At 37.3% G+C, this 24796-nt stretch overlaps 1 protein-coding gene across 6 annotated transcripts in view; it reads right to left on the bottom strand.

Annotated features, from left to right (window-relative positions):
- The window catches only part of ARHGEF10 (Rho guanine nucleotide exchange factor 10), a 222008-nt gene that overhangs the window by 58215 nt on the left and 138997 nt on the right, over positions 1-24796 (bottom strand). For all 6 annotated transcript variants that reach the window (XM_072634362.1, XM_072634365.1, XM_072634367.1 and 3 more), the window contains 5 exons: positions 5658-5773; positions 5096-5223; positions 4793-4893; positions 2650-2771; positions 1156-1242 (listed from right to left, as the gene is read on the bottom strand). In XM_072634362.1, coding sequence (XP_072490463.1) covers positions 1156-1242; positions 2650-2771; positions 4793-4893; positions 5096-5223; positions 5658-5773 — 554 coding nt within the window. The remainder of the gene's footprint in view (positions 1-1155; positions 1243-2649; positions 2772-4792; positions 4894-5095; positions 5224-5657; positions 5774-24796) is intronic.

Here is a 24796-nt window from a genome sequence, read left to right as displayed (position 1 = left end):
TTCAGCTTTAACTTTGTCCAAAATCATGATTATCACCCGTTCCTTTTTCCCTAACAAATTCTACTCCTGATCTTTATTTTGTGTTTGTTTCTATCTCTCATTTCCTATCCCTCCTGACTCCTCTACTTACTTCTACCCACTACAGTGCCTTCCTACTACTTAACCTACCCCCCTTCAAGGATCCTTCCCCATCTTTCCATTCTCTTGATCTAAATACCCTTCTCTATCCCACTTGAACTTATTCCCTCACCCTCCACACTAAAGATCCCTCCCTTATCCTTTCCCCCTTTCCTCTCACCTTAGTATTTTGTTTCTTTCTGAATTTAGAACACTTTCATACTCTTCTAAATAAAAAGTATTGTTCCCTCTTGAACCCAATCCCTACGAAAGTAGGTTTTCAGAACAAAAGCCCAATTGCCCCATCTAATTCCTCTGTTGCTTCTTCCTCTCACACCTCATTTGTATAAGACAATTGCTCCTGTTAGCTGTTTCTAAACAGTTTTACTTTTTAAAATTCTATTATATTCGGATCTACCCCAGTGTTTCTTACGAACTACCCAATTACTAATAATAATCTTAGACATATGCTTTACCTTTTACACACATAAAAGGTAAATAGTTCTCCCCTCTGGCCTGGTGCTGGAACCAAGACCTCCAGCCTCCTGGAAGTGCCCACAGCTTCTGGACTCTGTGTACACTTTCTGGGCTGTGCTGATTCCTTCTCTTCCCCAGTGACTGGGGCCAAGGCAGCCTCCCAACCCAGCTAACTCCACAGCTTGTTGCTTATTGTTTAAATGGACATAACCTGGAGGTGTTTACTCTTCACAAGGGACCAAACCTCATCCTGGGATTTTTCTTCAGATCTTCTCTGACTGTCCCAGGAGGACCACAGTTCTGCCCTAACTCTTCTTTATTTTTACCAATCTATATTTGCCCGGAGGTATTATTTTATCTCATTTGTGGAAAGAAATCTGGAAAGCTTGGAATTTTCTGACCTACTCCACCATCTTCCCAGAATTCTCTCTGTTTTCCTTTTTTCTTTTCAAAGGACATTTTAGAGGCCTTGGTGAAAGGGTTGGTGTGAAAAGAAGGGATATTTTCAGAATGGGATGTGATGTAAAAAGCATCAATGAATTGTTTTTTAATAAAGCTTACCCATAAGAATCCATGCTGCATGGAAAATGAATTTGGCTCAGTTTCATTACCAATGTAAGGTTCTGGATTATAAGCAGCACATTCAATCTGAAATGGAATAAAATGAGCCATCCTCAGATAAAATAGCAATAGTGTATTACTTCCTTTCTTGGATATAACTGGAAGTTATTCCTTCCTTATACCTCCACATGACTTTCTGTTCATATATTATACAATATTAGTGACAACTCACTAAAAATTTCCAAAATAGACTTCCTTAGAAGTAGAATTTAGTTGTGCTCTCCTCAATACTTCACTCATCAGACATAGTTAAATAACTGATCTTGTTTTTCCTTAAAGCACTTAGTAATGGCATAATTTGGAGTCATTTGTTCAACAGGTCAAAGTACTTTTCCCCAGCAAAAAGGAAAGACATCAAACTAAACTAGTCACTGCCATGGCACCAGGACCTTCCAAGGCCAATAGAGACACTCTGTGAGTATAGAAGGACTTCTCCTCCCTTGCAATGTTCATTTAAACTCTTCCTACCTTGGACCTTTCAGTGCATGGAACAAGTTTTGAGAAATCTCAGAGTTATAAGGAGTGGGAAATTAGTATTGAAAACAAGGAACATCACTGGTATTTGACAGAGCAAGAAAATCAGTCATCAAACAAATTACAGCCAATTAATCTCTGTTCATATTGATTACATGGGGACATTAGTAAAAAGTCTTCAAGACAGAGATTTCATTTACCCCAAAGTACGCCCAGCTCTTCACTGAAGGAATAAAAAAAAAGGTTTCTAATTATGACTAATTATGGTTCGTGATAACTTGCCAAGCAGAAGCAAATAGAACAGACAAATGTGAAACGTGTTTCCCTCATTCAAATAATAATGGCTTGAATGCAACAGAGCTGTTTTAATACTGAATACTCTGAAGGGATCATACCACGCAAAACAGTTTCAAAGGCAAAAGCACTTAGACAAGTTGTTGCTTGGCTTCTAACACAGGTGGCAGTCAGCTGACAAAAGTCAACCAATCAAGAAACATCTATTAAGGGTCTACTCTGTGCCAGACACTCAGAACTGGGAAAACAAAAATGAAAAGCAGTCCCTCAAGGATTCTACATTGTAGGGGGGAGATATGTACATCTAGGTATACATACAATATATAAGAAGTCACAAGCAATATGGGGGGTTAGGATAGGTCTCCTTAAAGAAGTGGTATTTGAACTGTGCTTAGAAACTGAGAACAGAAGGAAGCAGGAAGAATGTTCCAGGGAAAATGGGGTGTCGTTTGGGAGGAAAAGGACCAGTTTGGCTTGACCAAAGTTGGCAAACTCTTGCTATAGAAAATATCTTTAAAAAAAGAAACCCCATTAGCTGTTAATAAAAGGAGGTGTATTCCTACCCCTGGAAATCATTCACTGTGCTGTCTAAACTGGAGTAATTGCAAACACCATATAAATATTAACAATGGTAAATTCATCATTTTAGAGTTCACCGTACTGTACCTTAAATTCTTGCTGTTTGGCCACCATCACTGGCATGTGTTTAACAAGAAGGGGGTGTTTCTCTTTTTTGATTTGATTCCCGTCATCTTCCACACAGAACCAGCCCAGATGGTTCTCCTCCTCTATAATCATATTCAAAGAGAAAATATATGAACAAGAAGCTTTTAACAGATAAAAAGCTGCACCCATAGGTCACATCAATAGAACTTTGCAATGCTTTGTCTTGCTTAATTAAGTGTGAGTACTTGAATACTTCAAAAATCTATTACTTTACCTTTGTGCACTCTCCATCTGCAGATGAACATGATTACAGATGAACTTGGATGGTTTGGGGAGTTGTGATTGAAAAGTTCATCAGCCCGCAGTCAATGTGGTGGGAAACCTCTGAACTTAGCTACGAGTCCCCTAGGACAATAGCTTTTGAGTCTGCACAAGATCCTTGCCCCTAGGCTCATCCAGACTGTTCACCAATGAAATGACATCACCTAGAAACTAGGGTCACCTCAACTCTACAAACAGAACAGAACTGTGAGAAACTTAAACAGCTAACCTCTTTCCAGTTTTGGGGGGGAAGGGGCAAAATGAGGTTTTGTTTGGGGGAATAAAGCCAGAAAGAACATAGAACACATGCAGTCATTTTAGATATAAGGAAACTGAAGTCCAAGGTAGGTAGGTAATACTCTCAAGGTCATCCAAAGAAGGATCAGAAATAGGATTTGAATGCAGGTGGTCTAAGTCCAAATCAAATGTTCTTTCTGTTCCTAAATATCTTTTCTTATTATGATTTAAAAATAATTTCATTGTTTTCTCTTTCTAAAAACTACAGGGTGGTTTCAACCAACTCTGAGGTGCTCCTTACTTCCATTAATACCACACTTCTGGTGGCACTTCCTGAATGAGATGAGAACACATTAAAGACTGTGAAAGCCAGCTGTTTTAATCCCTGTGGGTTTTATTAAAGCAATTCCAATGATGTCTGAGTTCACACGCAAGGGCTGCAATGAGAATAAATTAACCACACTGGCACAATGTTCTTGGGTGAAAAATGCAACAAGAACTGAAAGTATTTAATGGCAAAAAAAGGAAACTACTATCTTAGTAATGAAAAAAATCCTTTAATCCAAATACAAGAAAGCAATTCATTTTCAATTTGGTGCTTCGATGTCTTGAAAAAGGTTCAGCCTAAACTCTTTTTCTTCAGAGATCATATTTCCACTTGCTTACAAAGTTCCTTTGCAGCCAAAGTTGATATTTCACTAAACACCATTCACTATGTCAGTGATTCCTCTTTAAATGAGCCGGTCAAATTCAGGGGGCCTTTCCTTTTCAAAACAAAAACCCTTCTTCACCCATGAAACACAGCTAACCAGGTTAATGAGCTACTACTTTGGACAGCTGATTTTCTTCTTCTTTAGGAAATTTCCACTTGACTTAGACAAAAACTTAATCGTGAGTTGTAAAATACACACACACATACACATCACCTAAAATTTTTCCCAGTAACTTACACATATGTATAATGCATATAAATGCATAATGCTTTCATATAAGAAATTTAGGGGCATAATAAAAATTGAGGAATAGATGAAAAGGAAATTAGAAGATGACAAAATTGGAACAAATCCAGTTATTCAATCATAAAATAATAGTTTAAAGAGTTGAAGTAAACTTAAAGATCATTAAAGAGATTTTTCTCTCTTAGGCATGACAAAACCGAGACTCCGAGGTTAAGAAACTTGTCCAATGTGACAGGTAGTTATTTGGGATGCATTAAAGTCATAGAGTCTGGAGATGGAGGAGCATTGGGAGAAAAAGGATTTTCTTAAGTTAATGAAAAGACTGAGCTAGATAAAGCTAATAAGTAAGATAAAGTTAGTTCTATACCAAAATAAAATTAAACAAAGAAAAATCATCCATCTTTGTTCATTTCTTTAGTATGATTATTTTGTTTTATTCTTTAAAGACACTGGTATAGTCCATGTTAAGTTTGATAATAAAGAGGTCATTTTATTTGTTTTCTAGCCACTATGGGAAGTCTTTCTATTCATATTATCCTTTTATAAACATATTTTATTATAATCTCAAAAACTACCCAGGGAAAGTGTAAGAATACCTCATTTAGCTTTAAGTAACTAAATCTTACCCAGGGCAAGCTTAGCCATCTGTAAGTTGTTGATCCAAGATTGTTTGATGGCAGGGGTAAATGTATTAAACACAGCTGTAAAGAAAGTAGGCCGGCCAGACCTGCCAGAAAGAATAATAAAACAGTAATCACTTTTCTTAAAATAGTAAGCTCATTCACCTGTAATTTAATTAAACTTTTTGTCTGTCTATTCCAATTATTGGGACTAAAGGATAAAGACAGTTCTATCACAAATAGTCATCCTTCCCCCAATTCCCAAGTTGCTTATACTAAAGAAAGTCTCATTTTAAAAGTTCTACTAACTTGTCTTGTTTCCCTGGGAGCTGCAACTGAACTCGACAGCAGTCAGCTGCTCGGATTTCATCTTCTTTTTTCATGATAAGCTTTTGTAGACCTGAGGTCCAATCATGTGCCACTGACTGATTTAAGTTCTACAAAAAAAAAAGAAACATAAACATTATATAAAGTAATAAGGAAATAACAGTAGTATTCAAAGCAAGGCTGTAGCAAGAAAAATTCAGAATGCTGATTAAGTATTATGTCTGGTGACAAAAAAAAAATTGTGTGGTTCAAGATGCATTTTGGCATTGTCCAACTAGCAGTAAGACCTAACTTAAGGAAAACTAAGCGGGTAGCCAAAAGTTTTTATGAAAATAAGAGGCAGGGGATAGTTTTCATGTTGTTTTTCAAAGATGAACACTAATAATCAAATCAGCCACTAGGGCTGAAATTAATGCTGACCTCTCCAGGAAGAAAAATTTAAAAAGAAAAGGAAAATGGAATGTTCTATTTGGGACCTCACAAGGCATTATTAGAGCTTTGGAAATGAAACCAGCATTGAAAGTGAATGCAGTCGGGAGGTTACCTGATAATTTCCTTTAAGGTTTCCTATCAATTGACTGATTTGACCAACTACATTCAAGTCATGCAACAAATTCTGTAAATCATGGTACAGTTGTCCTGGCCCCATGTAAAGTTTGTCTGTAACAAATAAAAATATGTAAAGATTGTGCATCAAAATATAAATCCAAGTCAAAATAAAAATGGAAACAAATTAGTAGAAAAAAAATTCCTGTTTGAAGGGTTGTTTTGAAAAAGCAGAGTTTTGGAAAGAAAAAAAGAGTAGGATCAGGAGGCATATAAAGAAAGGGAAAGAATGAAACACATACAACTGAGTTATAATTTGGTTTCAATAAAAAAAAAATCTTCTTAAGTAGCATTAAACACAGTATTTAAATACGGTGCAATCCTACTAACTAACACTTTTTCATTTTATTTTTGTATCTCTGACCCCTCAGAGAAAGCACACAGAGAGTAGACAGAGAACCTCTCCAGAGTCAGGAAGACCTAAGCTCCAAGCTGCCTCTGACACATATAGCATAATAAACTGTACAATCTTCAGTGCCCCAAGAAATTTTGTAAGATGCTAAGATAGTGAAAAGTTTCTGGTACCTCTCAGTTCAGATTCTGCTCAAAACCCACCTTCTGAAGGTCTTTACCCTCCTGTCTCCTCCCCTACCTGCTAGTTAATGCCTTCCCTTTTCAGATTGCTTTCCATCTACTCTGTACATATCTTATATTTAACTAGAGATTACAAGGTTGTGTGTGTTGGGGGGTAGTGGAGGGCCCTCCATGGAAATTTAGTTTCATCTTCTTTGTATTTCCAGTGCTTAGCATAGTAGCACATAAACTGACTGATCTGTACTAGCAAAGGAAGTTTCTTCATTGACAATACCAACAAAATTACTGTCAAGACACCCCAATCTCTTCCCCACCACCATCACCAAAAAAATCCTCAGCACCTAGCACATAAGAAATACTTTATAAATGCTTTTTTGTTTGAATGGCATTGCTCTGCCTAACACTATTTATTGGTTCCATCAAAAAAACAAATACAACTTTAGGTAAGTATTATAAATGGCAGTTCCAGAGAAACCAGGTGTGATGATGCGAGATCCAGAGTCTCCTTGGTGTGGAACATAAGAGGACAGCAGACTCTTGACATTGTAAATTAGAAAACTGAGACTTAGATTAGAGGAATTGTCCCCAGGCCACATAGTTAGTGGCATATCTAAGATAGGAATACAGGCCTTTTCACTCCTAGCCCTGTACTCCCCCTTCCACCTGATGAAATCCCCACAGGAATGGACTTTTCTCTTCTATTGAAATGAGCAGCATCTTGACATAAAGAGCTCTACTAAGGCTTTGACTTAAGATATTTTCTACTCACTTTGAAATGCTTACTTAAACATGCCACAGGCTGTAACTATCACAACTAAGAATAGGACATTTCTTCCCAATCATTTAGGTACCAAAGGACTGTCAGATTTACTATTAATGTACAAACCAATAGATGGAAAACAACTCTGTTGCTTTTATATGGAAATGTCTGTCTATGCGTGTTGCATAGTAATTACCAGTTCAGTTCAGCTTCTGTTTAACTTAGACTTCTACTCATAGAAACAAATGCTTAATTTATTGCATGCAAGTGAAATAAAGATTCCAAAGTGGGCACTGAAAAAAAGAGGGGTTTTATTATCCTGGCCTTCTCTTGAAGTTTTGTTGTATGCTTTGTACCAGTACCCAAGTAAAGTGAAAAAGAAAAACCCATTAGTTAGGAAGACTGGGCTGCTTTTCATCATTCTGTTTAATTATTCCTATTTACATGAAAATTTTAAAACATTCCCATTTCTTTGTTATTTCTTTATATTTTGGCTAGTTTTGTTCAGCTTTCACGATGTAGGCAAAATCTAAATGTGAACTTCAGCAATTACTCTGAAGGTACCTGGTTCGGGAGGGGGAATTATATCCAATAGAATTGCATTCTCTGGATGGCAGGGAATGTTTTGATTTTGTCATTACATCCTAGTGATTAGGACATAGTAGGTGCTTAATAAATGCTTGATGCAATTGTTGAACATCAGATGAATGCAATAAAATATTGCTACACTGTAAGAAATAATGAATATAAAAAAATAAAGAAACAGGAAGACTTATTTGAATAGATACAAAGGAAAGTGGAGAACACAAGTACAAAATGCAGAACAAGGAAAAAGTATACACAATGTTTACACAATGAGTAACAACAAATAATAATGCAATTTATTTCATTTCTCAAAGATTCTTCTTTTTCACTCTTTAAAACCATTTTAGAATAAAAAGGTGAAATCAGATTTTTTAAAAAAACGTTTACAACTGTCAATCTGTAAATTTTCATTTAATATATCTCTATGGTAATCTCTGTATTGGAGGAGGCTTCTTTAACATGTAGTGGAAGACTAAATGTTGAGCTGACTAGTTTTAAGAAAAGGTGTAAAAGACTCAGACAAGGTACCAGATGCTGTCAGATTAAGTAGAATTACAGTAATACATATGTACACATATATACGTATATTTTCAAATAAGAAATTAGGAAACATGATCTGACAAAGGATATATCTTTTTTTTCAAGTCTGTATAAAATGCATATTATCCTTTCCTAAATTTGGAACAAAACAAAATCAGAGTGTAAGCATTATCATTGCAATTTAGGATATCTTTAATATATTTTTCTAGCTACAAGCCCTAATATAGGGAAACTGCTTAGGGAAAGCTAGCATACTATAGTTGGACACTGTTTTAGAAAGCAGCATGGAAAGATTATAGCAGAAAAATCCCATAACTGAAGCCAAAAACTTAAGTCAAAGTCTCATAGGTTAAGTCAGTCCCTCTATTTTTCTGAGCCTTTTCTGTTTATTCAATCAATCAACATTAATGAAATATCTATTATCGGTCACTATGCTAATTGCTGAGGATATAAAAAGAGGTAAAAGACAGCTTCCTCCCTCAAGGAACTCATAACTTAACGGGGGAGACAACATGCAAACAAATATATACAAAGGAAGCTAGGAACAGGATAGATAGGAAATAAATAACAGTGAAGGCACTAGAATGAAGAGGAGTTGGGAAAGAGTTTCTATAAAAGATTGGGATTTTAATTAGGACATAAAGAAAGCCAGGGAAGTCAGTAGGCAGGGCTGAGGAAGGAGAACATTCCAGGCATGGGGGATAACCAGAGAAAACACCCAGGCCAGAGAGATGGAGTGTCTTGCTCATGGAATAGCCAGGAGACCAGTGTTCTTCCAGAAGACTGGAAAGGGGCTGGTTTATAAAGGGCTTTGAATGGCAAGCAGGGCATTTTGTGTTTGATCCTGGGAGGCAATAGGGAGCCACTGGGGTTTATAGAGTGTGTAGGGAAGGGGAGGTAGAGAATAACATTATTGAACCTGCACTTTAGGAAAATCACTTTAGTGGCTAAATGGAGGTTGGAGTAGTGTGCAGAGAGACTTGAGACAGGCAGAAGCACCAATGGGCTACTTACAAAATAGAAATAATAATATTTGAATTACCTAACTCAGAGATTTATTGGTCTGAAGGTTCCTTTTAAATAATTAAGGTACATGAACAGCGATAAGTAAATACAGAGTAATTTGAAGAGGGTGAGAACACTAAGGTGTGAGGGGAGCAGTAGAGGAAAATTGGGAAAGGTTTGCATGAGAGGTGGAACTAGAGCTAAACTTCCATGTTTCAAAGAAACATGGAATTTTGGCAATGCAAGCTAATACAAGATGGCAAATACAAGCAAGCAGAAAGCTTTGTATCACTTCTCTCCAGCAACACATCAGTCTGATCCTTCTTTCCCTAGTCCCTTTAGCAATTGTTCTAATTGGCAAAGCTGGGATTTGAACCTCAATCCTCTGGTTCCAAAGCCTATAGTCTTTCAAGTATATTGATTTCATAAAAAGTTGGTATTCATATACCATTTTATTGAGTTAAAAGAGTTCTGCCTTTTCTCTTAGATACTTTACAGTTAGTGAGGGGGTTTGAAAATAGTAACTGGTAGGGTATGAATTTTCAGCTAAAACTTAACTATTCAACTAAACAGGTTTTCAGATAAAGTTGACATAATCGGCCACTGAGGCTGTTATTAAAGAACACTGATGGCAGCTTCAGAAAGGAAATCAGAAGCAGAGACCAATGTGGTGTGATTTGAGTAAAAGGAGCAAGTCAAGGTTATAAGGGTGTTAGAAGCAAACAATCAAAGAAACTTCCAGTTAGAAACAAGAAAAAATTGATTTTGATTCAGAATGCAGAGTTGAGTCATTCGGAATTTGGGGTGTTACCTTCATAGTGAGAGGAGAGGCAAATTGTTTGGCCCATAATGGAAAGAGCATAACCTTGGAGTCAGAAGATTTGGATATAAAACTCATTTCTGCCACAAATTAGTTGTATGATTTGAGGTAAATCCTTAACTTCTATGAAACCTCAGTGTCCTAATTAAAATGGGGATTATAATCCTTGTACTACCTACATGAGTTGTGAGGACCAAATGTAGAATGTATGAAAAAACACTTTATAAAAAGGCAAAATAATGTAGTGAATAGAATCCTTGACTTGGAGTTGGAAAAAATGGATGACTCCCAACTTTATAATTTAATAGTTGTACAAGTTGGGGTGACCTCTCTGAAGTTCAGTTTCCTCACTGAAAAGTACGGATAAAAATACTCATACAAGCTATCTCACATAGTTGTGGTGAGGTCCAGCTAAGAAAAATATTCATGCGAAAGGGACCAGGGAAAGACCTGTTGCTAGAGAGAAGTGATGCAAAGGTCCCTAGCCTTTGTAGCTTTTTCACATCAGCATAGCCCTTTTCATTTACATGGAACAGAGATGGTTGATGGGAAAGATTTAAACAATTATTTTAGTCACCATAGTTTCAATCTACTTCTTTCCTGTTTGAGAAAATAATACACTTTTTTTCATCCAGGGGAGTAGGATAAGAGCTAAAATGGGTTTTTGGCCCTAAGTAGATGCCAGTTGGAATGAAGGACCCAGAGATGTCAGTAGAGGAGAGAGTAATTAAAACAGGAGATAAGAATTCAAAGAGCAGGCCTGGTTATAGGTTTTTCACTTTCTAGGAGAAAAGATGAAGCAACAGTTCCATGCACAAGACCCTCTCCCCTCCCATTCTGAGCCTTTTCAATGGCTGTCCCCCCAATCCTGGAACACTCTCTACCTTCCTTGAAGTTTCTGTGTAAGTCTTGTAGAAGGAGTTCTACAAAAAGCCTTTCCCAGTCTTCTTGAATTTTAGTGCCTTCTCCTTGTGATTAGCTGTAATTTACCCTGTAAATATCATGTATGCAAATCATTGTTTGCACACAGAAAACTCTCCTCATAGAAGAATGTTTGCTCTTCAAGGGAAGGATTGTTCGTTGCCTTCCTTTGCATCCCAAGAGCTCAGCCTGGTGCCCAGGGCATAGGAAGCACCTAAGCTTGTTGATTTGACTTGAAGGGCAATGTAGCCCTCCCTTCAGAGAAGAGGCTTTCTAGACACAGAATCTGCTGACTAGTATAGATGAGAACAGAGTAATAGATGGCCCTGGAAACAGCACCTCAGCTGGAGTCTATTGCTCAGGGCCAATGGGAGGGTGAAAGAACTGTAGTCCAATGCAGAAGAAAAGGGGATTGCTAATTAATTCAGGCAGTCAGGTGGTACAGTAGATAGAACTCTGAGCCTGGAGTCAGCCCTAAATTCAAATGCAGCCTTAGACACTTAACTAATAATGTGAGCTTGGGCAAGTCACTTAAAACTATCTGCCTGAGTTTCCTCACCTATAAAAAATGGGCAAGAGTACCCACCTCCCAAGATTGTTGTGAAAACAAAATGAGATATTTTAAAGTACTTTACAAATCTTAAAACGCTACATAAATGCTAAATATTCTTATAAATTACAAAATTCCAGCTGGAAGTTAGACACAGTGAGATGTGATCTTGAAAATAACAGAAGACAAGATTGGTAGAATTTAAAGGGTAAAAAATGGAACAGAGATGAGACACTCATCAAAGAAAAGATGACATGATGTCTGATGGAAAACAATGCCTGGTAGCACACCCAACAGAGGACAAAGTCAAAGCATCAGCAGAAATCAGAGGAAGTTTTGCAGCATTCAGGCATGAGGTGCTCCTCCATGAACATAAACATAAGCCTGGACATAAATATTCTCCACATGTGATCCCTATTCAGATCTAATCTTCTCACTGATTTGTGTTTCTGGGAGAGTGATCTCAAGATTTATAGGAAAAATGTCCCGTTGTTCTTTTATTACTGTGTGATTTCATTAAATGCCTTTGCTTTGAACTAAGCGTAACTTCTGGCAGACTAATAAAAGCAAGCACATTAGTGGGGGCTTGTAGGCTATCGTTTAGAAAGCATTCTGACCCACAAAATCTCTAAAATCTGAGATCACTTTCCAGTGGCTGATGGTTGCGAGGAACCTCAGCGTTATAAATAAAAAGCAGCATGTAAACTTTAAAGTGCTATATAAAGGTTGAGTATTATTATAGATTGTAATACACTATAAATGTAAGCTTTTTTATTATTTAGATGTATCTTTCTCCATACTTAATATACATAGCATATACTAAAAGTGGTTCTTTCCAGACTTAGTGAAGAAGTCATACACTAAGTTGAGTGGGTGCTAATGAGAACACAAGATGACTAACCAGGTTCCCTGAAATCTATTCCTAGCACAGTGGAAGATTCATTGTGTTACTCTGGGAATAGGGTTTAATTTCTGAGTCTGCATTCCATTTATAAAGTGAAAATGTTAAAAACTGGCAACCAAAAAAATGCTTATTAAATGTATGAAACATCCTAAGCTCCTCACGTGAAAGATATTGCTTTTGCCTTCTTGTTATTCATCTGAATATGGTGCTACCGTTGAAGTAATTAGGAGCTCCAATACTATATATAGGAAAAGATGTCGAAGGGAGACTATCTTCTAAAACTAGCAGTACTACTTTAACAGTTCACATTCAAAGCACCACATGAGCTTAGTTGTTTTTGTGGCATTTAAAGTATTTTGGTTGCATAAATATAAAATAAATTTAACCATCCGTAATGGTTATCAAGTCCTTAGCTTGCTGATGCCAAATTTAAAGTTACCAGACACAATATTTGTGAATGCAGCAAGGTGTGCTGATACCTGAGGCAACTTCTCAGAGATCTCTGGGTCAAAGATGACATAAATGTACAAAGCAGTATTATCTTTAACTTCCTGATCCCTTTATTCTACCATACTAGCCAGTGGAAACTCTGAACTTTCAGCTGGCTCTATTCATATCTACTGGAGCCAGATCTGAGATGTACTTTTCAATTTCTCCCATTATGAATTCCTCTTGTGAACTTGGATCCTTACATCCATAGTAATTCTGGCTCTGCACTCTCTCTCCAGGCTCAACTCTCACTGACTAATTTCTTCCAGTGTTTCCACAGAGTTGACAGAGAGAGAGAGAGAGAGAGAGAGAGAGAGAGAGAGAGAGAGAGAGAGAGAGAGAGAGAGAAGGAGAGAGAGAAAGAGAGAAGGGGAGAGAGAGAGAGAGAGAGAGAGAGAGAGAAGGAGAGAGAGAGAGAGAGAGAGAGAGAGAGAGAGCCTTTGCCAACTCAGAAACTACTGAGGTCTAATTGTAGTGCTATCCCAATCACATAAGTGCTATATTTATGGTCATTAACAAAGTATTTGTCATTTTAAATAACATGCACATTCTTTTAATTTATCAAATGGATAAATGTGAAAGACAGCAAGGCATAGTGAATAGGAGGATAGCCTTGGAATCATGAAGTCCTGGATTCAGATCCTGCCTCTTCCACATCCTAGCTATGTAACTTAGCCTCTTCAGTGCCCCAGACTACTCTCTAAGTTGCAGATAATTTGACAAACTGAATCAGTAGAGGGAATTTCATAAAAGTGAACTCACTCCCAATGAAATTCCAGGTCTGATCGCACTCCACCTCTCAGAGACAACATCAACATATATATATAGATATCAATTGATATTTGTAAGAACATTAGAACCACGATGAAACATGCCTGTGACTCCTGCTATCAGGAAGGTTGAGGCTGATGGATCATGAACTCAGGAGTTCTGAGCTGCAGTAGTATTGAAGTCAATTGGTGTTTACACTAAATCTGGCACCAATATCATCAGTGGTATCTAGCAGGGGGAGCAAACTTGTGAGTGCCTGCAGTATCTCTGATCTGGGTAAGATTGGGAGATTTAGAAAAGAAGGACAAAGGAAGGAAAGCAGGAAGGAAGGAAAAAAGGAAGAAGGAAAGGAGGATGTTAGAACTAGAAAAAGCTCTTAAAAATCATTACTCCAAACTTTCTCGTTTTCAGAGAAATAAATTGTGGCTCAGAAATGAGAAATGATTTGCCACATTAAGTCAGTGACAGAGCCAGGATGTCTTGGTTTTACAATACTGATTGCATCCCTTTAAGAATTCATATTAAAATAATACATTCATTATACATACACAAGGGTATAACGTGGGAAAAAATGATTTTGAAAGAATCAGTCTAGCATGGAGGAATACAGTCCTGAGTTTTCCAGATTTCTCTCCAAGCTATGATGTCAAGAATGATCTTAAAGAAACTGCCAGCTTTTTAGCATTGCTGAAAAGTTGGACAGGCCAAGAATCTGACATTTATGCCTCTGAGTGTGAAGGCAGCTAGCTCTTCCTCCTACTAACTTTGTGAGTAAGCATTATGTGAAACTAAGCAGAAAAAAATCTAACCCAGGGATCAAAGAGAATCTCAAAATATAAACACTGATATTGAGGGTGATGGCTGGACAATTATTCACCACAAATCTCTTCTCCATGGTGATGTTTTCCTGAAGTGGTATTTGATCATCTAAGTTCCTGAAGAATTTAGTATGACACTTATCTTAATATGTGGAAGGTCTTTAAAGAGACTGTAATTTTCATGCAAAAATGCCATATGCAAGCTCAAAACTCATGGCCTAAGTATGACTACAAGACCACTATGAGTCAACATTATGATATGGCATCCAAAAATAAAAACAATAACAAAAATAACTCTTGTGACTTTAAGCTACTTTAAAAGAAAGTATAATATCCAAAATAGGGAGGTGAAAATCCCACTGTATCTTGCCCTGGTGAGATAGTATATGGTATAATGTATTCAGCCTTGAGGACTACAACACATAAGGGCATTAATAAACTGGAACTATTTAGACAGCTCTTACGGTGGTAAGGAGAATCAAAAATATGCTCTACAGGTATTGATGATAGGGAGTGAAAACGGGTAGAAGAGGACTTAAGAGGAATATTTTTCATTTTCAAACATTTCAAAATTTGTTATAGAGGAGTTAGGATTAGTCTATTGGACCCTCAAACTGACAAATAATTAAAACTGTACAAAAATGAAACAGACTGCCTTGTGGACTTAGTATCTCATCACTGGATATATTTGCATAATAGCTTTTTGGGGATAGATGTGACTGAGAAGCAGGGAGATTTGAATTCAATGTCTATATTATTATAAGCCTTTTCCTCACGTAGAGAATTTTTTAAAAAAAGATTGGTATACTTCAAAATTCAATAAATAATCCCTATTACATTCTTAGAATTAACATGGAATGAAAGTATAGATGGAAATAGCTGAGATAAAGTCATTTATTCAAGCTATCTAAGTTGATAGAGGCAGAACTAGGAAAAACATTTCTCCTGTATACCACATTTCATACCCAGAATTATGATGGAAAGAATGAAGGGAAAGGAACATAAGCACAAAAAATGAGGATTCTTTCATGAGGATGAGACAGGTTCATATTCCTTAGACACCAGGTCTAACTCTGCAACTTGATAATTCTTTCCAATAATCAATCATTGATTAAGTACATACTATATTGTCAAACACTGTTCTATGTGCTGGGAATATACTACTTCTCTTTCCCCTCTCTATGGTGATCTCATCAACTCCTATGATTCACCATCTCTATGCTGATGACACCCAAGTCTTCTTATCTAACCCTACCATTTAGACTGGCATTTCCAACAACTAATTGGACATTTTGAACTCAGTGTCCCATGAACACCTGAAACTCAACATGTCCAAAACTGAACTTATTATCTTTCCTCCCAAGACCAAAGATAAGTTTTCTAGTACTTCTATAGTTACTATCAGCCTCCTGGTCACCCAGGCTCACAACTTGGGTGTTATTCTCGATTTCTCTTTCACCCCTAATATTCAATCTATTCCCAAATCCAGCCAATTCTCCTTCTGTAGCATCTTTCACATATATCCTTTTTCTCTTCTCTGACACTGCCACTGCCCCAGTACAGGCCTTCATGGTTTTATGCCTAGATTATTGCAATAACCTTCTGGTTGGTCTTCCTGCCACAAATATCTCCCTATTCCAGTCTAGACTATACCTGGCTGTCAACTGGATCTTTCTAAAGTACAAATGTGACTGTGTCATACTTCTATTCCATAAACTCCAGTGGCTCCCTATCATCTCCAGGATTAAATGTAAACTTATCTGGCATTCAAAGTCTTTCTTAATTTAATATGGTCCCCTCATTTCTTTCTAGTCTTCTGACACCTTACTCACCTTCATGCACTCTGTGATCCAGTGACATTGTCCTCCTTGCTATTCCCCACAGAAAATAATCTATCTCTTGATTTCATGAACTTTTACTAGCTGTCTCTCACTTATGGAATTCTCTCCCTCCTCATTTCATCCTCCTGGCTTCCCTAAATTGCAGCTAAAATCCTACCTTCTATAGGAAACCTTCATTGGTCTCCCTTAACATTGGTGCCTTACTTCTGAAATTAGCTCCAATTTATCCAGTTTCTAGATTGATTTTATGTGGCTGTCTGCATCGTGTCTCCTTTATTAGAGAGGGAGCTTCTTGAGAACAGGGACAAGATTGTCTTTTCTTTGCTTGGTATATTCACAGTATAGCACATTATTTGGCATACAGCAGGACCATAACAAATACTTGTTAAATGACTGACTGATTTTTCTTAAAGCTTAAGTGCCTTATTTGTTTTTTCAAAAGAAGAACTTTAGGAGATTCAAACCATCTTAAAGTTATCAGATACTACACAGTCCTTATAAAAAAAAAAGAGGCATAATCTAGTAAAATAAGGGCAACTCCATGTAATTTGCAAAAGAAAAGCAGAGAAGCATTTTTCAGACTCCACTTTCTGAATAAGAAATCTATTGTTCTGTTAGCTCCAATTAATTTTTAATTTCTATCTGCATTATCTGATAGGGATTTATAAATTAATCCTTTTGGCCATCCTCACATTATGTGTTCTGATTATGTGTTCTCATTAAAGTCAAATATCAGTATTGATTTAGTAGTGGTGCATTACAGAACTCTGACACATTCCATCATGACCAAGAAATTCTGACAGGAACATCTCCATTGCAAAAGCCACTTCACTTCTGCTTCCGGACTGCTTAGCATGCTCATGTGGGCGTACACACAACACAGAGAGTTATTGTCTCCATGGTTACTCTAGCACTTTGTTTAAAAATCCAGTGATCTATCCCTAAAAAAAAGAAACTTTCCTGTTTCAAGCAATCCAGAGACTAAAGCCTGTACATCAATAACAACTATGTCTCTGTAAATAAAAACAAATATTTAAGATTCCTAAAACATAATCCATGGACACAAAAAAAACCTGGTCACCCTGTTTTTGCCAGAAGAACTGGGTTTCCTAAAGGAAGAGTCAGGAGTTTCTAAGGCACCTCTTAAGGTTTTTGTAATGCATTTCAGGGCCAGAAAACTGCTTGCAAGGATGAGAGATAAATTAGAGTGGGAGGAATTGAGAAAGGGTAAAAGACTAGATGAAAACACTGGAAAAAAGAAGAGAAGGAATTGGCAGGCCTTGTGGTGGTGAAGTCCAGGAAGAAAAATAATCATATACCTAAGACTTGACATGTTAAATGTGAAGAAATGCTAATTATAAAGAATAAAGACTCCTATTGCCTCTTTTTCAGATCCACTCTTCTGTCCTCACTGCACAGTTCCAGTTACTGTATTGTTAATGTATTTTTGCTTAATTTGAAGATCTTTCCCATCCATTAATAGGCCCATGTGACCTGTTTAAATCACATGGAAGCCTGAGTCACATGTGGTGGGAGAAGCCTGCTGAACGGGTGGAATGGGAAGGGTAGAGCAGAAACAGGAGGAAGTAAGTGTAGTCAGAGTGGAGGGAAAGAGAGGATGCAGGCAAGCTGACAAATAGGATTGTGAATGTTTGTTTGTGGGAAGGCCCCAGAAGGGGGAGGAAGGCTTGGGAATGGTGGTGTCCCCCACAATGATAATGTGTACAGACTTCTTTGTTACTATGGTGGATTTGGTTTTCTGGGGTTGGGATCTGACTTTCTGGTGTCTAAATAAATGTTTTTCTTCTGCCTTTTGTATGGAGAGTCTGTTATATTTTGTGATTCAGAACTATGCCAACATATTCATAGTCACCATTAGTACTGTGAATATTGCCTTGGATATGTAGCTACTGCCATCTTTTTTTCCCCTTTCAATAATTTTTACTCCTCTTCTTCAAACCAAAGAGAGTAATACCCATTTATTTGCAAATGAAACTGACATTTCTTATCCTAAGGCTTAAGGGAGGTCTTCCTTCTTTCATCTTGTACTATCCCATCTTGTACTATCTCTGTACTCTACAAAATAGGCAACACTACTTACTTTATAGGAATCATATTGAGCTCTTCAACTACTGAAAATTATAGTTAAATGTCAACACAGTTGAAACCATCATGAAAGTATTTTGATAATGAAGCTAACGTGGAAGTAACTGGCACAAGTCATACTGTGAATAAAAAGTAATGTTTTCATCATACCTGTAAATAAATTGTTCAATAAAATAATATTGTCCTATGAGAAACGATCTACAGGAAGAATACAGAGAACCATAGGAATTGGTGGAAAATGAAGGAAACAACAGAAAAACAAGATATACAATTATTGCCACATGGATAATGGGACAAAAAATAATTCAACTGAATTCTGTGTAATTGGTTCTCTAAAAGAAACTTTTAAAATGCATCTTCCTTCTTTGCAAGGATGGGGTATTACGGATGAGCAATATTGCATCTACTGCTAGACTCAACTAATATGTTTGCTTTGGCTAGACTGCCTTTTTTCTCTTTGCTTTTTTATTCCTTATTCAAGAGATGGTTCTCTAAGTAGCATACAGGGAATGGATATTTTTAGAAATAAAGGATGTAAAATAAAAAAACGTAACAAATAATCTGTGAACAAATATAGCTACAAATGATGGTGTACAATGGTGCACAAGAAGCAAATAAGCGATACTTTCACAAAAGCATCATTTAAATATTCTAATATAAAGTTTTTATACATCTTTGAGAATTCCTTGATATAGGAAAGGAATGAAGCCCAATCTCTCACTGTTCCCTGTACACACTAGTTAATGGCATCAGAAAAAGGAAAAGAGGTGAATGACAGTTTTATTCTTTTCATTATAACTTTTTTGGTTAGTCATATGATTTTTCAGCTATGAAGTAGTAATTTGCTTCCAACTGTAACAGAATTGTCTTAATCTCCCTCCTACATATCCTTTATTGACTGTGTCAGTCAAGAAAATAAGAAATGGAAAAGGTCTGTTAAATTACCTACTGCTGTTATCCTTCTTGCCCAGTCCCAATCAAAACTGGAATGCTTCCTCAAAATGTACTTCCTGATACTCTTTCCAGGCTACTTTTAAAAACTGCCACAGCAGGATACTACTACCCATTTGTTTACTCATTTGATGAGTTTGCTTGAGAAATTTTAACAAGCTTTGCCACTGTTTATCTAAGATTCTTAACATTTCATTATACTGTGAGTATCCTAATAGTATCACCCAATATGTTAATAATGTTTCTAGAATCATGTTATAAAGATAATTAAAATTCTATTGAAAATAATAATACTGGTGGCATCAACTAATGTTTGGAAGATATAAGTATATGAGAATACCCTATATTCACAAAGCTCTTAAGACAGGAAAAACTAAGGAAGAAAGAGTTAGTTTGGTATGTGGAGATAATGAAATGAAATAAAAAAGAGTATAATTACTGGAATGTCCTTCCTCTTCACCTCTGGTTTTTGGAATCCCTAATTTCCTTCAAAGTATAGCTCAAGTACCAAGTACATATGGCTTTTCCTGACAATGCACACCTCCCACCCCCAAATGCTTCTTCTATAATGATTTTATATTTCTGTTTCTACATATTCATGTATGTGCTATTCCCCCTGGCTTTGGGATTAGTATGGTGTCTGGCAATTAGTACAAGTTTAATAAGTGCTTCATGATTGATTAATTGATTGTAAGAGTTTTACTTAAAAGATCCCCAAGTTTCAGTTGAGAACTCCCTCTGCCAGTCCAGACTACAGTTCCTCTACTGCTCAACAGACTTTTGAGTTGATATGATTAAAATAATGTATTACTCCAAGCCAATCTAGGAATGAGTCTCTCTGTACTTACCTAGGCTGACCTTAGATGAAAGATAACTCATGGTTAACAAAGAGCTCAAAGCTAAAGCCCTGCCACCTTGGGAGAGATTGGGCCCATCTTCTGGCATAGCTTTCAAAAACTTAGGTTTATGCCACAAAAAGCTGTAATGCATATTTTAGTGGGATCAGATAAATTATTATGGTTGTATTAACTGGCAAAAAAAAAAAAACAACCAAAGAATAACCGCAGCAACAACCACAAAACCTTATATCTTTACAGTGAGATGTGATCGGTTTATAGCATATCAGAACTGCAATGACCACTGAGGTATACTTTTCAGTGTCAGATGATTTGAATTTATCAAGGGTATCTAAGCACTCTATTATTATCTCATGGATCTTGGGTACCAAATCCCTGGGACAGCTAGGTGGCCTAGTGGATAGAGTAGTGTGCTTAGAATCAGGAGGACACATCTTCATGAGTTCAGATCCATCCTTAGACATTTATTAGCTACGTGGCCCTAGACAAGTCACTTAACTGTGTTTGCCTTAAATCTTCATCTATAAAATGAACTGAAAAAAGACACGGCAAATCACTCCAGTATCTCTGCCAAGAAAACCCCAAATAGAGTCACAGAGAGTCAGTCACCTTGAAAAAAACAAAAAACCAAATCCCTATTAGCCACCTTTATTCTGTTCTATCTAGTCAAAAGATTATTCTCCTTATCAAAGAAAAAAATCAAGCAGCTCTATGTCTCCAATATTCATGATTTTTATCCCATCTTTATGAAGTAGGGGTCTTATCTTTTCTTCTCAGCTTCCTTCAAGGGATCAAATATCACCTTTTGAAGTAGCATTTCCTGGATCCCCTCAACCCCAGCTGCTAGGACCTTCCTCTCTAAGGTTGCCTGATCTCTATTTTGGAGGGATCTTGTATATTCCTATTTATGAACATGTTGTCCCCTCCATTAAGTTCCTTGAAGTTAAGAATTGTTTTTGCTTTTTCTTTATATCCCTGTCTGGCTAGGATTATTGTGTGCTCTCTCAAAAAAGTATTTGGTACTTGAGCTACAGCTTGAAGGAAATTAGGGATTCCAAAAGGAAGAGGTGAGGAGGGAGGACATTCCAGTAAATGTATGTAAGACTCTTCCTATCTTCTTTTCTTTTCTATTACAATTTCGAAGATGAGTGGTCACTTTCCCACAAGGTTTCCATTACTTCTACTCCAGCAACAACATCCCACTTATTGATGAGAATCACATCTACTACAGAAGTTCCCTTTGTTGGTTTTTCAACTTTTCAAAAGATGAAAGGGCTATTAATGTTATCTCTGAGACTACCTAGGCCGGGGGTGGGGAACCTGTGGCCTTGAGGCCACAGTCAGCCCTTCAACCAAGTCAAAACTTCACAGAATAAATCCTTTTATTAAGGAGATTTATTCTGTAAAGTATGGATTCAGTCAAAGGGCTACACTTAAGAACCTAGAGGGTCACATGTGGCCTCAAGGTCACAGATTCCCCACTCCTGACCTAGGCTGAAAGTTCCTTTTCTGGCCACCACTCCTCTCTGTGTCCCCATTTGGAATGTAGACTCCTTGTGGACAAGGACTATATCACTTTTGTATTTATTACCCTGGCACATCCATCTTGGTGCTCAGAACCTAGAGAGTATTTTAAATGCTTATTGATTGACTAATCATTAATGCAAATTAACAAAATTTCAACTATTTTGCATTAAACAGAGTTCTAAAAGATGTTGAAACAAATGAGATTATTATTGCATCATGCCTCTGTGACAAACTTGGGATGGGTTTCAGCTATTTCTTCCATCTCACCAAATAATTTATAATGAACTTAATGATGATAATTAAGATAATGAGCTTTTAGTTCTGTCTCTGTTGACTTTCAACCAAATATTCCATATTATGCTTTCTCCTTCTGGTTACCCAATGATTATGCTTCTTAATATGCTACATTGTTCTCTTCCTATTATTTCCACTGTTCTGTCCCTTCTGAATAAGTGCACACCTCCAGAGTCATATCTTTGTCATGATTGTCATTTGACAGATGAGGAAACTGAGGCCCCACAAGAAGAAGTTGTCCAAAAAAAGATCCATCACAGGAATAAGCAGTGTGATGTGGCAGACTTGTAATGATAACAATTACTATTATTATTATAACAGTATTTATACAGTACTTTATGTTTTGCAAAGCACTTTACCAATATTATCTCATTTGATCCTTTCTAGTACTCTGAGAGGTAGATACTATTATTATCTCCATTTTATAGATGTAAAAACTAAGGTAGTCAGAAGTTGTGATTTGTCCAGGTTCCTATTACTAATAAGTATCTGAGACTGGATGTGAATTCAGGTCTTCCTGACTCTAGGTAGTTCTCTATCCACCAGGTACCTCAGCTGCCTTATTCAATCTTTGTTATGAATTAAGGATGGGATAGATTCTCTACATTCACAGTCAGACCACATCTGGAATATTTTGTTCACTTGTGGACACCAGAGTGTAAGAAGAATGTTGATAAATTGGTAAGAGTCCAAAAATGAGTAGCCAGGAGGTTGAAGGGTCAGGAGACCATGCTATCTGAGAAATGGTTGAAGGAACTAAAGGAGGAATGTGATGTCTATCTTCAAGTACATGAAGCATTGTCATATAGAACAGGGATTGGGTTTGTTTTGTTTGGCTACAGAAGGCTATCCCAGAAGCAATGCTCAAGTTGCCAGGAGACAAATGCAGACCTGGTGGTAGGAAAAACTTCCTAATGATAAGCACTGTCTAAAAGTGAAATGTGCTGCCTCAAGAAGTGAGAAAAGTGAGAAAAAGGCTAGATTAGCACTGGATTGCTTTCAGCTATGTGTTGGATTGGATTATTCTGAAGTGACTTCCACAAGGTGACACTCCATAATCAGCATAGCAGAGAAGCAAAAAGAGCCCAGGAAAAAACCCTCTGGGATGTCCACAGCTAAAGATGATCAGGATGAGGATCAAGCAAATGAGACTGAGAAGCGGCAGTCAGATAAGTGGGAGGAGAATCGGGAGAGAGTGGTGATCCAAAAACAAAGAGAAAAGAGAGTATTAAGGAGGAAAGAGTGATCAACAATGTCAAAGGTTGCAGAGAAGTCAAGGAGAATGAGGACTGAGAAAAGACCAATGGATTTGGCAACTGAGACCATTAGTAACTTTAGAGAGAGTAGTTCTGATGGAATGATGAGTTTAGAAGCCTGATTGCTGGGGATTAAGAAAGTGAAAAGAAAGAAAGTGGAAGGACCTACTGTAGATAGTCTTTTCAAGGACTTTGCCAAAAAAAGGAGAAGAGATATAGGATAATAGCAAGGATGGAAGGATCAAGTAAGAGTTTGTTAAGAATAAGGGAGACATGGGCATGTCTGTTGGCAGTAGGGAATGAGCCAGTAGAAAAGGAGAGGTTGAAAAATAAAGGAGAGATGACAGAGGAGGTAATCTGTTGAAGGAGAGGGGATGTAATGGGATGGCTCAAGCAGATAGAAAAGTTAGCTTTGTAAAGGAGTAAAGCCAACTCATCCTGAGAGACAGAGTGAAGGAGAAGATGATGTCAGAAAGCATATGAGTGATGTGAAATGAGGAAGAGGAGATAAGAGAAAATTCATAGCTAATGGTCTCTTTTTTTCCTGTAAAATATAAGGCAAAATTCTCAGCTGAGAGGCTGCAGGACTGGGAAATGAGATTTGAGGAGGGGTGAAAAAGTTTGGAAGAGCTGCTGGAGAGTGGGATAATGAGTTGATAAGGCAGGTATAGTAGGATTGTCTAGCATCAATGAAGAGTCAATCAAGGCTGTATAACAAAAATTTTAGTGGACCCAGTCAGAATGGTTATAATTTTCTCCACCTTTATTCAGAAACATGTGTTGAAGAGAAGGCAACAAATGGTGAGAGTGATCCAAGGCTGAGGCTTAGCAGGGTTCAATTGGCAACAGAACAGAACCAGAAACTCAAGAGAGGAGGTCAGTGTAGAGTTCACTTGGTTCATCACCAAAGAGTCAAAATGAAGAAAAGAGAAGAAAGTTACTAGTGGAGGGGAGATGGCCTGGGAGGTAAATTTAGGGATCAAGGGACTGGCAGTGTAGATAAAGAGTAAGGTTTGGTAAGGGAAGATGGAGGGAGAGGTGAAAAGTCAAAAGCTTATAGTTGGATAAGGAGATTTCAGAATTATTGTATGTGAAAGTAGTACATTTGTCAGTGATGGCAAGCTCAAGGATATGGCCATTTTTCATGAGAAGTGAGTAGGCTGAGGAACTAAGTGTTAAGGGAGTCAATATGTATGTTGAAGTCCCTTAGCACGAGGGCAGGAGTTCAGGAAGAGAAAAAAAATTATGAGTCATGTACCCAGCTTATTGAGGAAGGAAAAGGAATGACCTGGAGGTCTGCAGACAATGGCTACTAGGATTTTGATTGTGTGGTAGAAATGAATATCATGAACTTCAAAAGAGGAGAAGTTGGTGAGTGATGGAAGAAGGGAGAGGGCCATGAAGTAGCAACAGGGTGCACAGAGTAATCCAACACCCCCTGCCCCCCATGCCTTGGCCAGGGAATCAAGTAGAGTGAAGATGCAGACAGTACTAGAAAGAGTAACAGGGAGCCTGTGTTATTGGTGGGAAGCAGGTTTCCACGTACTA

This window comes from Notamacropus eugenii, chromosome 1 (genome assembly GCF_028372415.1).
Source record: "Notamacropus eugenii isolate mMacEug1 chromosome 1, mMacEug1.pri_v2, whole genome shotgun sequence".
Lineage (NCBI taxonomy): Eukaryota > Metazoa > Chordata > Mammalia > Diprotodontia > Macropodidae > Notamacropus > Notamacropus eugenii.
Note: the sequence above shows the minus strand (reverse complement) of the source record. Positions and strands in the feature narration are given on the sequence as shown.